Genomic DNA, 17,226 nt, shown 5'->3' with positions numbered 1-17,226 from the left:
CACAGGAGGCAAGTTTGGAGCCAAACTCTGAAAAACAGCTGCAGGAGTTGGGAGGATGGCACCCTTAAAGTGACCTGGGAAGCCAAAGGAAAGGACCCAGTGGACATGCCCCAGGCAGGACTAGGACCTTCCACACAGCAGAGAATAGACAATAACTTGTAAAATTGTGGTTTCTGTTTGAGAGCCTGCTTAATATGCTAGAGAGGGTTTTGCATATATTATCTCTAATCCTTAAAACCACTCTTCAAGGTAGACACAACCCCCACTTTACAGATGAAGAAATGAGGTTAGGAGAGGATTTGCCCAAAGCCACAAAGCTAGTTGGTGGGGGAACCAGAAGTCAGACCCATGTTCGCCTGGTTCCCTTCCAAGTGTGAGCCTGAGAAGAATTTTAAGAAATACAGAGGCTCGAACCCAAAACAAACCAAGATGGACCCAGAACTGCCACTGCCGTGCTTATACATCATGGGCACCACCCTTACACACCTACCCCCAAGCTTTTCCAAATCTGGTACAGACTCTCCATTGTTCCACTTGACTTGGCCTGCCTGTTGCCTCACCCTCTGCCTCCTCCATCCCAGTTCCACTCACACCTAAAAATGATCTCCCCACCCTGATCCCCACTTTTCTCTAGCAGAAGGCCCGAGACATGTATGCAGAGGAGCGGAAGAGGCAGCAGCTGGAGAGGGACCAGGCTGCAGTGACAGAGCAGCTGCTGCGAGAGGGGCTCCAGGCCAGTGGGGACGCCCAGCTCCGACGGACACGCTTGCACAAACTCTCAGCCAGACGGGAAGAGCGGGTCCAAGGCTTCCTGCAGGCCCTGGAACTCAAGCGGGCTGACTGGCTGGCACGTCTGGGCACTGCATCAGCCTGAGGGAGGCTGGCCTCCTGCCACTTTGCCCTGCCTCTGCCTCCAGGCCTCCACTCCCCTTTCTTTTCTTGGTGAAAGGCACCTCCCTCCTAGTGATGAATTGTGTTTCCTTTGCTTGGCCAGGGAGCCCCAGAGGCCAGGTCTGCTGGCCATACAGACACCTTTTGGACTGCCTGGGACAGTGGACCCTGGGGAGGGTTGAGGTGAGAGTCTCCCACAAGTACACTAAACCTGGCTCTGGCCACTGGTAGGTTCAGACAGCAGGGAGCTCCAGTTCTTGGCTGCCTGTTCCTCCGCCTCTGCCACCTCTTCATGTGCTCCTAGATGCACTTTATTTTTTCACCAGCACATCCTTCAACACACAGAGTTTCAGGGCAGAGTTCTCCCCCAAAACCTTAGCCCTTTACCCATCCATCTTAACCTTCTACGCGACTTTTACAAAAGATTCGGCTCCACCTTGGATCTGCTGGTAAATAGCTCATAGGCAGCCAGCATTATTTGGGCAAGGAAGGGGAGGGAGAGACAGAAAGAAAATGTGCCCATCTGCTGCTCCTCCCCCTGGGCTCTCCACCTGGGATTTGCTATTGAATCTCTACACCCCCCCCCCCTCACCACACAGTGCTGATTGCTCACTGAAAGGCTCAGCGCCCCCAATGGCGCGCGGAAGCCAGGCGGGTGATTACAATCCAATTACCTATTGTCGACTCAGCCCACACAAGCTTTTCTCCTCCTCTTGCAGGGCATGGGGCCAGGCTCCACGCCCCTGTGAGACCGGCCCCCTCCATGACTACAGGGTAACAGAAGGGCCTGTAGGCCCTAGTGACTCTAATCCACCACAGGCCTCCTTCCCTGGCACACATCACAGGACCCAGAGCACAGAAACAAGCCCTTCTCCCGACTGACTGCTGTCCTCACCATCCCAGACTCTGCTTCCTGCCGTCTCAGCCTTTGAGGCTTCTCTGTTCTTGAGCTGGCCCCCTAAGTAGCCCCTGAGACGATTTCTTCTCAGCGTGGCAGAGTCTCAGCTTGTTAGGGCCGACACTGCCCAGCAGGGAGAAGAGGGCCAAGTCAAGGGCTGTGTCCTTTCCCTTACCTCTCCCTGCCAGGCCTTGCTGCAGAGCTGCTGAGAGGATTAGTGCCTTTGAAGAGCTGTCTGCCTGAGCAGCTCTGCTTCAGGTGCCCGGAGCAGCAAGCACCAGCCTTTAACACCAGCCAAACACCACTCTGTTTAGTCTTCCCATTTTACTTTCTGCAAACTGTTTTCCCAGCACCTCCCTCTAGGGGAGAGGTGGGGTCTTGCAAGCAGTGGTCACAGCAGTCTTTAAACCCCTACCTTCCTTATATTCCAGTCTCCTCTTCCCCTTCCTGTGCCAGGTATCCTGGCACAAGAGACCCCTTGGCCATCATCCCTGCTCCCAGAATCAGGCCAAAATGCCAGACACTGCGATTGAAAAGCCAATCAATGCACCCTTTGGCAAGCCCCCCACACACACCTGGCATTCCCCGCAACCAATCCCTGGCACAGGGTTCCCAGAGAGCAGGTGCTGTACATTTTCCAGCTTTACAATGGGGCTGTTGACAGCCTTAATTAGGGAGGCATGAATTATGCGGCTATAATGCAGAGCCCTACAATTAAGGCGGGAATGAGGGGCTGGAGGCAACAAACGGAATCTGCCCAGTGAGCCTGGCTATTGAGTCCTGTCTCCGTTCTGTGTCTGACTTTCCCTAATATGACTGGGGTACAGCCGAGAAGTGACTAATGGAGCTAGTGTCTCTCTTTGGCGTTAGGACCTGTATTTGGAGGAAGGTACACACGGGGATGGGTAGGGGGCCAAGGGACCACTTCTGCCAAGGAGCAGGAGCTGCAAACAGTTGATACGGACTCCTCGTGATTGCTTTCTACCGGTAGGATTTGTACAAACCTACTCAACCCTTGCCTCAAGATTAAGTAGGTGGGACCTGTTTAAATGTCCTCTCACCTGTGAGCCAGTCCCTGACTTCAGGATAATTCTTGTGTTCTTGTGTCCTCCTGGATTTCAAGTAGAATGTTAAGATTCTTTCTTAGATGTAAAACTTGTTTACAGATAGTACAACGGAACACCTTGCTTTGCGGCTGCAGTGGTCTGCCCTCCCCCAGGTGCGCTTGGCTACCTCCCGGATCCCTAGCTTTGGGGGCTTGTGGGGTGGGGGAAGCCTGTGGAAGAGCCCTTTTGCCATCGCAACACCTGTTCCTCTACTTGTTTCCTAATCCTCGGTCGCTTGCCTCCACCCTCCTTGTCCTCGCGCAAGTGAGAGGAAGCCAGCCTGCCAGTGTGGAAGGAGGGATTTCGCCAGCTGCGTTTGCAGCGCCCAGGCTTGGTGGCCGCGTCGGGTGGGGGCAGCTGAGCTTGATGTCTCCAGAGCGGGTGGAGCGTAGGGGGAGGGGAGTGCTAGTAGGCCTAGGCGGCTGCTCTCCATCATTCTGTGGCGGGGTTCCGAGGTCCGGAAAGACAGGGACCTAAGAGAGCCAGTCGACAGGCTTTGGGGTGGGGGGGCTTCGTTGGCATTTGGGGAGGCGGCTGAGAAACGGGTGCTGAAAGGACAGCTCCTACCTGCCCTACTGCACCCGAAAGGGACTTCTGCGTGTAGAGTCTCCCCCCCAGAACCCCCACCCCACCTCGGGTGGACTGCCTTCCAGGTGAGGAGCACGAAAGGATTCCTCGGAGTGGCAGCTTGGAAGGATGCACGTCCGGCTGCGCCAAGCTGGCTTCCCCGCTCTTTCCCCACTTCAGCGTCAGCCTTGGCCCTGGGAATTGCAGCCTGTGCCTCCAAGCTGCGCGCTTCCTCCCGCCTCCGGCGGAGAAGGGCGGTGCGGCCAGGCCTCGCAAACCCTTCTTCTGGGGCCCCCAGCGGGAACAGGAAGGAAAGCGGCCGAGATGCGCCCTAAGTGTCGCATGGCTTGGAGAAGTGGGTAGCTGGGTTGCATAAGGTGGAAGGAACTTGGTAGTTTGCAAAAGCCAGCTCTTGGCGGGAGCCGAAACGCAGAGCCCGCCGACTCGCACAGCCCCCCCGCTTCGTTTATTGCCATCGACGCGCGCCTCCCCCACTGCGCCCCCACCCCCCTAGGCGCGCCGCCGTCTCGCGCGCCCTCCCCCCCGTACCCCCCTCCTCACTCCCTCCAGAGGAGGTGAGTTTAAACCCCGCCCACGTGACCCCAGCTGGGCCAATGAGCGGCGGCGGGAGGTGAAATCCGGTTCTAACCGGTCCGGGGCTCCCAGCGCTATAAAAACTTTATAAACCCCCCGGAGCCCGAGCAGTGTGAAGAAGAAGAGGCGAGAACGACCCCCGGACCGGCCAAAGCCCGCGTGCCGCCGCATCCCCGCGTCCAGCGCTTACGTCCCGCCGCCGTCGCCACCATGCCCAAGAGAAAGGTACGTGGCGCGAGGGCCCCAGGCGCTGGGCCGCCACCACCGCTGCCGCCGCCGCCGCCGCCGTTTCCCCAGCCTCGGGGCGCGAGAATCGGCGCCCGGCTGGAGCGGGCTCGGACGCCCTATACGGGGGCGCGAGACGGCGTCAGGCTGCCCCGGGCTAACCCTGCGCGGCTCGGCTGCCCGCGGGCGCCAGAGGCCATATTGGAGGAGCGGCGGCCGCGGCGGGAGGAGCCATGTTGGCGGCTGTTTATCCCGCTCCCCTCGGGTTCGACGTGCCCGCCCCGCGCCCCCTCCCCCACCGCCATGCCCCCTCCCCTCCCCGCGGGCGGGCAATTCAAACCCGAAAGGGCGGGAAGGCGGCGCTCGGGCTTGGCGGGCGGGGGAGCGCGCTGCCGCCAAAAAACCGCCGCCGTGAGGGGGCGGGGCCCGTGTCCCTCGGGGCGGGGCTTCGCCGTGTGGCCCCGCCTCCGCCCACGGCCCGGGCGCACGAGACTCGCGCCGGTGCGCGCCGCTGCCGCCCACGAGTTCCTCCGGCTGCGCGCGCCTCCAGTCTCCCGCCCTCGACGGCTGCCATGGTAACGGCGCCCGGGCCCCGCCTCCGGAGGGGTTTGTTTGCACCATCTGCAGCTGTTGCTTCTGCCTGGCGCGGCGGCGCGGGCTGCGCTCCTCCGCGCTCCCCGCTCGGTTTAGCGCGCGCTGCCCCGCGCGGTTCGGCGGGGGGCTCCTGGCGGACAGGGCCTCGGACCCCCTTCTTCCCTGCGCGCTTTGGGCCATTTCGGGCGTGATCCATGCACAGAGGAGCAGTCGTATTCCTGAGCACTTAGGGCATTTTCATAGGAGCTGGGGATGCTAAAACCGGAAGATTCGTATGCCTTAAAAAAGTTGTGTGCAAGACTTCCCCTTTAGTTTTTTCCTTAGGACTGTTATTCTTAGTGAGTCCTTAAGAATTGCCTTAGAAAACAACAACTTTCTTAGGTTTTATTTGCTTTTTATAGGCTGAAGGGGATGCTAAAGGAGATAAAGCCAAGGTGAAGGATGAGGTGAGTCTTAAGCTTTTGGGACTCCTTTACTGGTAATCACACTCCTAGCCCTGAATTTCCCTAAATTCTCTGCACTTTCTGTAATCTAGACCAAACTGATACCAAAACGTTTTATCTCTTAATTTTTCTTAAGTAGTTCAACTGTCATATTTCTGATCTTTTTTTTTTTTCCTTTTAATAGCCACAGAGAAGATCTGCAAGGTTATCTGCTGTAAGTACCTGCTATGAAACTGTTAATCCGAAAACCATTAAGAATCTGCTTTGTTTCCCATGGGTTATGGTTAGCGGCTGCTTTTAAATGATCTACTCTCTTGGGGGTTCTCACCCATTTGATATTTGCTGGTTCTGAAATTCTGGTGGCTGTAGCCAAAGTGGGACACCTTAATGTGTTAACTCAAATGGGTTCCTGAAGGGATCCCTGGGTGGTGCAGCAGTTTAGCGCCTGCCTTTGGCCCAGGGCGCGATCCTGAAGATCTGGGATCGAGTCCCACGTCCAGCTCCCGGTGCATGGAGCCTGCTTCTCCCTCTCCCTGTGTCTCTGCCTCTCTCTCTCTCTCTCACTCTCTGTGTGTGTGACTATCATAAAAAAAAAAAAAATTTAAAAATTTAAAAAAAGGGGGGGGGTTCCTGAAGATAGGAAATGCAAACGGAAAGCCAACCCTAGAAGATTTACGAAATAGGAACTTTTGTGCCAGTGGTACTATGGTTTGGTTATGGGTTGTTTTCTTGGTCTATTGTACTAATATTCTCTTTCTCTCTCCTTGAAATAAAAGAAACCTGCTCCTCCAAAGCCAGAGCCCAAGCCTAAAAAGGCCCCTGCAAAGGTGAGTGGAACTGAGAGACAAGGGTACTTCTAGGAGTTGCATAAGGCTGTGCGGTTTCCCAGGTTGCTGACAGGACTTCTGCTATATAGTGACCATCTATTGGCCCATTCGCCACAGAAGAAAGAAATTGGACTGGACCTTAAAATTTCGTTAGAATTGGTCACTTTCACTGGGTGAGGCCTGCCCTTCAGTGTCTTAATTTAGCACAATGGTGACCCCATTAATGGATATTCCTAAATTGTTTTTGATAGCTTGCCTTATTTATCTCTGACATTTGTAGTACTGATGTTCTAATCAAGAACTCTACCAAGATAAAAACAATTGAACAACAACATTCAAGGGAAAAGTCATCCATTTACAGGAGATTATACATTTAAAACCCAAGTATTTAAGGCACTATGTTCTTTTTTATCTTTTATTTTTTTTGTAGTCAAAAACTTCTAAAGACCACAACAAATGATAATTTGGTCTTGTTTTGATGAGTTTTTAATCTGTGGGGAAGGGTTTATAGTTTGCGTTATTTTTGATAAACTAATTCTATGTTGTACAGAACCTTGCAGACTGTAGTCTGCTAATATGAAATTAGAAGAAACTGCTTTTTTTTTTTTTTTCTTTCCTTCCCCTTTTTAGAAGGGAGAGAAGGTACCCAAAGGGAAAAAGGGGAAAGCTGATGCTGGCAAGGATGGAAATAACCCTGCAGAAAATGGAGATGCCAAAACAGACCAGGTATGAGTATTTTCATTTTTGTTAAGTCAGTTCTGAGTCACTGATCCCAAAAGCTTTTAAAGCCCCTGGTGTCTGGTTTTAAAGAGCACTGCAGTGGGGATCCTTGTCCTAAGTCTATGCTACACCATAGAGTTTTCAAGTTGGGAATAAACTTAATCTTCTAGCATTAATGTGCCCTCATCCCCATTTTTGCAGTGAGGTCCAGAGGGAAAGTTACCAGGTTATCCTCAAAAGAAGGACTGAGTCTTGAAGGAGCTAAAATCTGAACTTGGGTGTGGGAGCAAAATAATGCTAGGGATGGGATGTGAATGAGAATAGTTTGAAATCTATGAGTGGTAACGTCTTACTCTTTCTTCTAGGCACAGAAAGCTGAAGGTGCTGGAGATGCCAAGTGAAGTGTGTGCATTTTTGATAACTGTGTACTTCTGGTGACTGTACAGTTTGAAATACTATTTTTTATCAAGTTTTATAAAAATGCAGAATTTTGTTTTACTTTTTTTTTTAAGCTATGTTGTTAGCACACGGAACACTTCATTGTTGTTTTGGGGGAAGGGCATATGTCACTAATAGAATATCTCCGAAGCTACATTGATAACAAGAGGGAAAAACACCTTCCCCTTCTAGTTTTGAGAAACTTCCTCTTGGCTCCCAGGAGGAGGGATTCCTTGATGTTGACACACATGAGCCACCTTGGTGGTGTGGAAAAACTAAAATTCATTTTTTTATGTCCTCTTCTCCCTCTCTGCCTTCAACATAGACTTGACTCCCTTAAACCCAGAGACCTGTTGGAACCTGATCCCATGAAATGGTTCCCAGTCTGTCAGGCAATCTGGACTTTACGGTGTCACCACTGAGATGGCGTCCCTCAAAAGAGTTCCTTTTTTTAGCTTGTGGATCCTCAGATTGATAATTCTGCCATTTTCATTTCATTTCCTGAAAGTCAGGGTCGGCTTGTGAAAAGTTGTTAAACAACATGCTAAATGTGAACTGTCAACCCTCACTCTAAACTTTCCCTGTTCAGAGCATCACATGAAGACTTCATTGGGTTTTATAGTGGCTTTCTGATTTTGGTAGTCCATTGAAGAAGGGAGTTTGAAAGTTGTTGTATACTGTTAACGATCGTCCGCCCATGTCCTGCCTGAAATACCATGATTGTTTATGAAAAGTATCTTTAATAAAGCTGGATACAGTTTGGCTTGGAATGCTGCCTCTAATCTTTTCCCGGGAGTGGGGGAGCCTGGTTTCTCCAGGTCTCTCGGGACAGGATGCATTCTGGTGTGAGGTGTAGAGGTTTTAGGTACAGCTATTCTGGTCCAGAATCAGTCTGTAGAACACAGTGCTAGGTGGAGTTAGGAAAGATCCCTGGAGTGGACTGGTGGTGAGAGGCTGGGAGCAGAGGAGTGATTTCTGTACTTGTTCTGCAGCGTTACCTGAAGCATATCTTTAAAGGCAGTTTTGGTAGGTCTGAGGTATTGGCCTGGTAGCTGACAGAAGAGTCTTTTCACTTCATTCACGTTGAAAATCTATAAAATTAGTAGGTCCAACTATGATCCTTATATCAGGAAAAAGTGCTTCTGTGTTTGTATCCTACAATTGGCCACGAGATGTGTAAGACAGCTGGGCACGCTTGTTCTGCAGCAGACCTACAAGTCTTCTGTGAATTGATGAAATTCTTGTCCTTGCTGGTAAACTGCTCTGACTCCCAAACCAGAGATATTCCTGTTATTTATTTTTTTTTCCTGATGGCTTCAGTTTTCCCCTCTAGGGAAAGGAGCAAGAAATCAGCTTTTAAGAAATAGAACTTGTCATAAATTGGTACTTGCAGTTCGAATGTCCTTCCACGGGTCACTGGCCTCTCTTGTTTGGGGGAAATAAAGAGGAGACTATAAAATAAATACATTGCTTTGTTTATCCCCTGGAAAAGTAGAGCTATCCTATTAAGAACTTTCTTGATAATTTTTGTGTGTGTGTATTACCTCCAGTCTTTGGTCTTGGGACAATTGTGTAACACAAGTGTTAACACCCTTTTTAAGGGCAAGGAAGTGAGCTCAGATGAAGAAATTTGTTCAGGGTTATGTATCCACAGAGTGAGTAACAAAGTCAGGATACAAACTCCCAGCTTTATTCGAAAAGAACTTGTGACTTCTATTTGGGGGCACCTTTTGGATAAAATAAAATTTGTCCACTTGGGCAGTTTGCAGCCACTTGCTTTCTTTATTGCGGAGAGAGTTCTAGGTTGTATGTGGACTCTTAATTTTTATTCAGAGGGAAGTGCCCTCTTCCAGAATGGGATGTTACAGCTGGTAGGGGTACAGCAGCTTGGTATTTGAGCAGAAGTTGCAGAATTTGAGAAAGCCGCAGCTGGGGTTACTTTAACCAATATTTGTAGGTGTTCAGATTCTGTCAAATGTGTTGAGCTATGGGCCATGCCAGGAGCTCAGCCAAATGCTCTTAATTTTTGTGTCCATCTCGTGTAGGTGTTTATCCTCATTTTACAGTTAAAACAGAAGTGAAGTGACCAGCTGAAATCAAACTCAGTAGTAGTAATCCTCTATTTCTGTTATCTATGAATTAAGATGAGTAGGGTGAGCTTGAACTTTGTTTTTCCCTTACCGAAAATATCTGCTGATTTGACTAGCTATGGACCATAAGAATACCTGGGCTTACAAAGCAAGAAACTACTCTTGAAAACCTGGTAAGGATGTTTAAGATTGCCATAATAACCGTGCTCATAATACTGACAGCCGTGACCTGAACTAAGTCTGAACATGATTAAATGGATTTCCTTCCCTGGCCTGGTCTCCAAGCCCAGGTCTCCCCATCTCTGGGGAGCAGTCACCATAACCTGTGTTAGGTTGGATGTTTTGGGCTCTAAGTCAAGTAAAATAAAATGGCTTAAACAAGAGGAAGATCCAGTTCCCTAAGAGAAGGTAGGGAGGTTCTAAGTTATCCCACTGGTTCTTTTTATTTTTAAAGGTTTTATTCTTTTATTCATGAGAGACAGAGGCAAAGACATAGGCAGAGGGAGAAGCAGGCTCCATACAGGGAGCCTGATGTGGGACTCGATCCCAGGACTCCAGGATCACGTGCTGGGCTGAAGGCAATCACTTAACCACTGAGCCACCCAGGCATCCCTGCCCCACTGGTTCTTTCCAACTTTTCTGCCCTGGTGGCCTCAGCATGTTATCCAGCCACCCCTCCCCCAAGTCAGCTGCTCCAGGCCTCAATTTGACACTCTGGTGTCCAGAGGCAAAGACCTCTTTCTTTTTCTTTTTCTTTCTTTTCTTTTCTTTTTTTTTTAAAAGACTATTCATGGGAGATAAACAGGCAGAGACACAGGCAGAGGGAGAAGCGGGTTCCCTGCAAGGAGCCCAATGCGGGACTCGATCCCGGGACCCCAGGATCATGCCCTGGGCAAAAGGGAGGTGCTGAACTGCTGAGCCACCCAGGCATCCCCAAAGACCTGTTTCTGCTGAAAATGATTTCCCGGAAGCCCCTTGGCAACCTGAGTTTCTTTGGGCAGAAATGGGACCACCTGCCTACTCCTAAACAGATCATGGCAAGAGGGATGAAGCCAGATTCTGTTCAGGATTCACCAGAGTTCCTGGAATTTAGGGGAAGGATAGATGACAGAAGAGGACAGGTGCCATAAGTGGCTAGCTGCCACCCAGCTCGGGTCCTGCGGTCTCTCCAGGCCTCCTCTGGCCTGGCTTCTCTGCAGCATTTGCTGAGCTTGAGCCTGAAGTTGAGCTAGAATTCCCGTTAAAAATTCACCATTCTAAAGCATGCAATTGGTTTTTAGAATATTCACAAGGTTGTGCAACAATCAGCGCTATATAATTGCAGAATGCTCATCACTCAAAAAAGAAACCCCATACTTAGCAGTCACTCCCCGTTCCCTCTTCTGGCCTAGGCAACTGCAAATCTTTCTGTCTCTAGATTGGCCTATTCTGGACATAGGTGTTGGTCTTGTGACTGGCTTCATAGCGTGAGGTTGAGGTTCATCTGCGCTCTAGCATGTACTTGATTCCTTTTGTCAAATACTCATTTTACAGGTACATCTTCCACTTTTTGAAAGTTCACATTGTGCCACTTCACTTTTACAAAAGCCCTTTAAAAAAAAAAAAAAAAAGCCTTCCAAAATAGCATTTGGGTTCCCCAACCCCTTCGACCCCTTCTACAGGCAGCACTCCCCCCTGAGCAGCAAGCGTGGCACCTGCCAGGCTCCCTCCTCCATAACTACATTCCACACCAAACCACCATCATACCTTTGCTGTGTGAGCATCTGTGCTTTTTCTCCATTTATTTTGTGAATCCATTTGAGAGTGTCCTAAGGTCTCAGAAAAGCCTAAGAAATGTCATTTTTTGGAGTCTGGGAAAGCTCAAAAATGTCCTCATATAAGTGAGTGGTGATTGCTTCCCTCTGTGCCACCACGCTTAGGAAAGATTTCATGGGAAGGCTCTACTTCTGGACAGCAGGGGAAACCTGTACCAGATTTTTACTTAGTCAGTTGTAGGCATTTGGGTTGTTTCAACTTGAGGGGTATTACGAATCCTCTATTACACATTGTTGTGTGGACCTATGATTTCAGTTCTTTTAGGCCCATACCTTGGAGTAGGATTGCCGGGTCTTGAATCTCAACTTTTTGAGGAGCTGCCAGGCCATTTTTGCACAGCAGCTGCACCATTTCCCGCTCCCACCAGCCATGCATGAGGGTTCCGATTTCTCCACATCCTCATCACATATTTTCCCATTTCTTTTTTTATTGTAGGCATCCGGGTGGGTATGAAGTGATATTTCGGTGTGGTATTGATTTGTGTTTTCTGCACCGTAAGATGTTAAACATCTTTCCATGATTATTGAACATTTGTATATCTTTTTTTATATATATCCTTTTTTTTTTTTTTTTTAGTGTTCACTTCCTTTGCCCATTTTTTTAAGTAAACTCTATACCCAACATGGGGCTTGAATTCCCAACCCCAAGATCAAGAGGCACACGCTCTACTGCCTGAACCAGTCGGATGTCCCTTTTGCTCATTTTTAATTGGGTTATGTATCTTTTTATTGTTGAAGTGCAGGAGTTCTTTATATATTCTGGATACTAGATTTTTAACAGATTTATGATTTGCAGATGTTTTCTCACATTTTTTAGGGTTTTCACCTAATGGTGACATTTGATACACAATAGTATTTAGTTTTGGTGAAGTCCAATTTCCGTAATTTTTACTGCTTATGCCTGGTGTCCTATCTGCATCTGTTGCCCAGTCCAGGGCCATAAAGGTTTATACTTGTGTCTCCTAAGAGTTTTAGGAATATTCGCTCTTAAATTGAGGTGTTTAAAACATTTTGAGTTAATTTTTGTATACAGTGTGAAGTAAGCCTTCAAGCACTCCCTCCTTTTTTTTTTTTTTTTTTTTTAATTTTTATTTATGATAGTCACACAGAGAGAGAGAAGCAGAGACATAGGCAGAGGGAGAAGCAGGCTCCATGCACCGGGAGCCCGACGAGGGATTTGATCCCTGGTCTCCAGGAGAGCACCCTGGCCAAAGGCAGGCGCTAAACCGCTGCGCCACCCAGGGATCTCACATTCCCTCCTTTTAAAAACTGTCCTAGACCTCTCCGGGGCCCCCCAGTTCCTAAAGTACAATTTGTCTGGTTGACCACTTCTCAAAGCCCTTCTCTGTGGTTTCTCCCTGGGGACATCATCCAGTGACTCACATTTTCACTCCCTGCCCACATCTCTCGGGTTCAGTATTTCCACCAACCTCCTGTGCAGTCCCACCCAGACAGACGACAGCCACCTCAAATCACCATGACCAGAGTGGAACTCCTCTTTGCAAACTTAAATCCCCTACTTTTCTTACACCTGCTAAAACACCACTACCCGTTGCATTCCTCAAGCAAGAAACCTGGAAGATTCGCAGATACCTCTGTCCTTCCCCGTATCACACATGGCCAGTGAAAGCCTTAAATCATGGTGACTTGAATTCAGAAAATTGTATTTTTGTCATGGAAAATTTCAAATAGGGGCACCTGAGTGGCTCAGTCTGTAAGCATCTGACTCTTGGTTTCAGGTCAGGATCCCAGGGTTATGAGATCAAGCCCTGTGTCAGGCTCTGTGGGGAGTTGGCTTATCACCTTCTCCCTCTAACCCCCCCCCCCACACGTATCCATTCTCTAAAATAAATTTTTTAAAAGAAAAAAGTATGTGCAAAGGTAGAATAAGACAGCAAAACCCCATGTACCTATCGCCTAGTTTCAGCAATTGTAAACTCAGCTAATTTTGCTTAATTTATACCACTGGCTCCTCCCCTTTACCATAACCTGACACACCGTTTCATCCATAAATACTTAACTGTTTTAGAGGATAGAGGTTTCTTAGAAAACATAATATCGTTAGCATACCAAAATAACATTAGTTCCTTAATATGAAATACTCCAAATTCTCAAATTTCTAATTCCCCAAGTGTCTTTTTTTCTTCAGTAATGTATTTGAGAATCCAAACAGGATCTGTGTATTAAAAATGATGGCATAAAAAAAAAAAAAACATAAAAAAAAAAGATGGCATATTTCTTATCTCTTGGTTCCTATGGATTCCCTCCATCTCTGTTTGCCAGTCTGGTTTTGCTCTTTCTCTATGGTGTTGTTTCAAGGTTTCTTTGTCCTTTGTATTTACTACTAAATAGGAGTAGACTTAGAAGTGTGATTGGATTCAGATTTAGTGGTAAAAGCACATGGTGTCATTTGCTTTCATCAGGAGACACACCACGTCTGGTTGTCTACATATTATGGCCTTTGAAGTTCAGTGCCTAGATTCATTCATCAAGAGTTGCAAAATGAGGGTAAGTCCCATTCTTCACATAATGCCTGAAATACCACCAAGAAGAGAAACTGACTCACCTGCTATTTGGTTAGCTGGAATTGCAGTTTGTATCAGAAAAAGAATAGATGCCCAAGTCTTTGGTCCATTTTTTTTCTTCTTTTTATTTAAAGATTTTATTTATTTATGAAAGACCCACAGAAAGAGAGGCAGAGACATAGGCGGAAGGAGAAGCAGCCTCCCTTGCAGAAAGCCCAATGTGGGACTCAATCCTGGGATCCCAGGATCACGCCCTGAGCCAAAGGCAGGCACTCAACTGCTGAGCCACACAGGTGTCCCGGACCAGTTTCCAAAGTGAGTTGGACTTAACTAGTATTCTCCAAACAAAAGTGACCAGTGGGTTGCTTTTTAGTGTTGTTACTATCATGATCACTGAACTAAACATTTTATGCGTTTCAGTTCATTGCTGTTATTAAACTTATGCTCAAATTGTTCTTTTTGTCCAGTGGGGGGGCCTCTTCAAGTGGCTGCTGAGTCCTTTTGATAACAACCCTTTTGATAGTAAGTAACATTTGGTAACTTCCTTTGCTATCTAGTAGGATAGGATATTCCAGACTTGTACATTTCCTGCTCCAGTCCTGGGTCACTTATTTCTAGGAAAAAACCCAAATTCTGGTTCCTTTTAGTGGTGAATGGCATTGCAAGACCAAAATCTAAGTTCTAGAGTGTCCACTGTTGTTGTGCTGGTCATGTTTGTGGTCTTTGTTATACAAAACTAGGACACATTTCCTTTTTAAGATAAAACATACTCATACTTTCTGTTCACATTCCAGACTTGAGATTTTTCTTAACTCTTGTATCTTCCATGTGTATATTTTTTCCCGACATCGAGAATGCCAGTTCTCATCTGCACTCTGAATTATGAACTTAGCTGAACACCATTACTCCGTTGTTTTATCCCATATCCCACAACAGTATCAGAATAACAAGAGGGAGTTTAAGGTTTTGTTTGTACTTTAACTTTGTTTTGGGGATAGTTCCTCCTTGGCAGATAAGAGTCAGCTCACTGTGTTTTAAATTTACTATAGTTTCTCTCTGTGTGGCTTGCTACTGACTGGATGCGCATTTACATTAATCTTTTATTTATTTTTCCATTTTTTAAGAATTTCTTGGGCTCGCTTTGGTAGCATGTATTCTTTTTTTTTTTTTTTTTAATTTATGATAGTCGCATAGAGAGAGAAAGAGAGGCAGAGACACAGGCAAAGGGAGAAGCAGGCTTCATGCACCGGGAGCCCGACGTGGGATTCGATCCCGGGTCTCCAGGGCCGCGCCCTGGGCCAAAGGAAGGCGCGAAACCGCTGCGCCACCCAGGGATCCCGGCAGCATGTATTCTAAAATTGAAACGATACAGCGAAGATTAGCATGCCCCCTGCACAAGGAGAACACGCAAATTTGTGAAGCGCTCCATATTTTGTGCAGTTCCCCAGTGTCCTGCAACCCTTCGTGGGTTAACTCAGAGGAAATGATGAGTCAAAGCACAATATATGGTATTGAATAATGAAATTATGGTATTTTACTATAAAAATACTCCTGTAAAGCAGTCTGTGACATGTTAACAAAGCTGAGTTACACCTGGAAATTTAGATGCAAATATGTCCTTTCTACATAGCTCGGAAATGAGAAAATGTCAACTTGCATTTCCTTATAGAATTAAAGAATAATAATTTCTCTTAGTTTAATACATAAAAATTTATGTAGTTCCAAGTCTAATCTACAAAACGAGATCTATTCAAAATCTAATTTCTGTTTCTACGTCCTCCACCTTATTCCCTCCCTTTCCATTCAGTGACCTGTTTTATTTAATTTAATCATTCTAATCTTTTTTTTTTTTTTTTAATTTAAACAGATGACTATGTTATAGTTCCCCTTTCTTATGTAAAGAAAGCATACTAGGGGCGCCTGGGTGGCACAGTGGGTTAGGCAACCAACTCTTGGTTTCCACTGCTCAGGTTGTGAACTCAGGGTCATGGGATTGAGACCCAGGGTCATGGGTTTGAGACCCACGTCGACTTTTGAGTGGAGTCTGCTTAAGACTCTCCCTCTCCCTCTGCTCCTCCCTCTTCCCCCTCCCCCACTCCCTGTTGCACTCTCTCACTTGCTCTCAAATATTTTTTTTAAAAAGAGAGAGGGATGCCTGGGTGGCTCACCGGTTGAGCGTCTGCCTTCAGCTCAGGGCATGATCTTGGAGTCCTGGGGTCAAGTCCCACGTCGGATTTCCCACAGGGATCCTGCGAAGATCTCCCTCTGCCTATGTCTCTGCCTCTCTCTCTCTGTGTTTCTCATGAATAAATAAAATATTTTTTAAAAAAGAGAGCCTACTGGGATCCCTGGGTGGCGCAGCGGTTTGGCGCCTGCCTTTGGCCCAGGGCGCGATCCTGGAGACCCGGGATTGAATCCCACATCAGGCTCCCGGTGCATGGAGCCTGCTTCTCCCTCCGCCTGTGTCTCTGCCTCTCTCTCTCTCTGTGTGACTATCATAAATAAATAAAAAATTAAAAAACAAAAAAAAAAGAGCCTACTATACACTTCTCCACCTTGCTTATTCACTTAACAGTATATCCTGGGGGCGCTTGAGTGGCTCAGTCAATTAAGTGACTGACTCTTGATTTCCACTCAGGTTATGGTCTGGGGGTATGAGATCAAGCCCCAAGACAGGCTCTGCACTCAGTGGGAAGTCTGCTTGATGTTCTCTCCCCCTGTCCCTCTGGCCCTCTCCCAGCTTGCACTTACACACACACTCTCAAATAAATAAAATTTAAAAAAAAAAACAGTATATTCTAGAGATCCGTTGTAGATGTTCCTCAGTTCTTTTACAGTAGCACAAAGTGATAAATATGTTTGGCCTTGATCCATCATACTGTTTTATGTTATATATATCTCAAGTCTTTTATATATAGTCCTTCTGTTGTCTATTTTTTTCTCTTTTCATTTTTCTTTTAATTTTTTTTATTCATTTGAGAGAGAGCAAGAGCACAAGTAGGGGAGAGGGACAGAGAGAGGGAGAAGCAGACTCGCCACTGAGCAGGGAGCCTGATGCAGGCAGGGCTTTATCCTGGGACCCTGGAATCATGACCTGAGCCCATAGCAGACACTTAACTGACTGAGCCACCCAGACACCCCTTCTCTTCATTTTTTTTTTTTTTTGTAGCTGTTTGTCTTTAGTATTTTGAAACATACGGTTTTGTCCAGTGGTTAACTTTTTATTACTGCCTTTTAGAATAACCTTCCCTTCCAGCCTCACTGAGATTTCCAACCCATGGCCTCTACCTCTTTGCACTTTGCTCCAGCAGTCACCTCTTCTCCCGTCTTCACTTCCCTTCTCACTCAGCTCAGCTGTCGTTGCCCAGCTCCAAACCACCCTCCACCTGGTCCCCTCCCCCTCCCATGCACAGCCCATCTTCAGCCCCTGCACCTTGCGGCTGAACATTGCAATGTCCACTGGCCACGCTAACCAACCCACTTCACGGTTCGGC

At 47.5% G+C, this 17,226-nt stretch overlaps 1 protein-coding gene and 1 non-coding gene across 3 annotated transcripts in view; both read left to right on the top strand.

The window, feature by feature from the left end:
- Nucleotides 1–8,073, top strand: part of DHDDS (dehydrodolichyl diphosphate synthase subunit) — a 32,542-nt gene extending 24,469 nt beyond the window's left edge. The window contains exons 9-14 of one of the 2 annotated variants that reach the window (XM_041766710.1): nt 638–4,281; nt 5,277–5,321; nt 5,503–5,532; nt 6,095–6,145; nt 6,776–6,871; nt 7,231–8,073. In XM_041766710.1, the coding sequence (XP_041622644.1) occupies nt 638–874 (237 nt within the window). In that variant the 3' untranslated portion in view covers nt 875–4,281; nt 5,277–5,321; nt 5,503–5,532; ... (1 more) ...; nt 6,776–6,871; nt 7,231–8,073. Of the gene's footprint in view, nt 1–634; nt 4,282–5,276; nt 5,322–5,502; nt 5,533–6,094; nt 6,146–6,775; nt 6,872–7,230 lie in introns of both variants that reach the window. The other variant, XM_041766709.1, reaches the window with a different exon arrangement.
- A 6,990-nt stretch (nt 8,074–15,063) lies between these two features.
- On the top strand, nt 15,064–15,167 carry LOC121498298. Its single transcript, XR_005989694.1, has one exon. It is a non-coding gene; the product is annotated as a U6 spliceosomal RNA (small nuclear RNA).
- Nucleotides 15,168–17,226: the final 2,059 nt, after the last annotated feature.

Source organism: Vulpes lagopus, chromosome 8 (assembly GCF_018345385.1).
Source record: "Vulpes lagopus strain Blue_001 chromosome 8, ASM1834538v1, whole genome shotgun sequence".
Taxonomy (NCBI): domain Eukaryota; kingdom Metazoa; phylum Chordata; class Mammalia; order Carnivora; family Canidae; genus Vulpes; species Vulpes lagopus.
The sequence above is the reverse complement of the archived record's forward strand: the minus strand, read 5'-3'. Positions and strand labels throughout refer to the sequence as shown.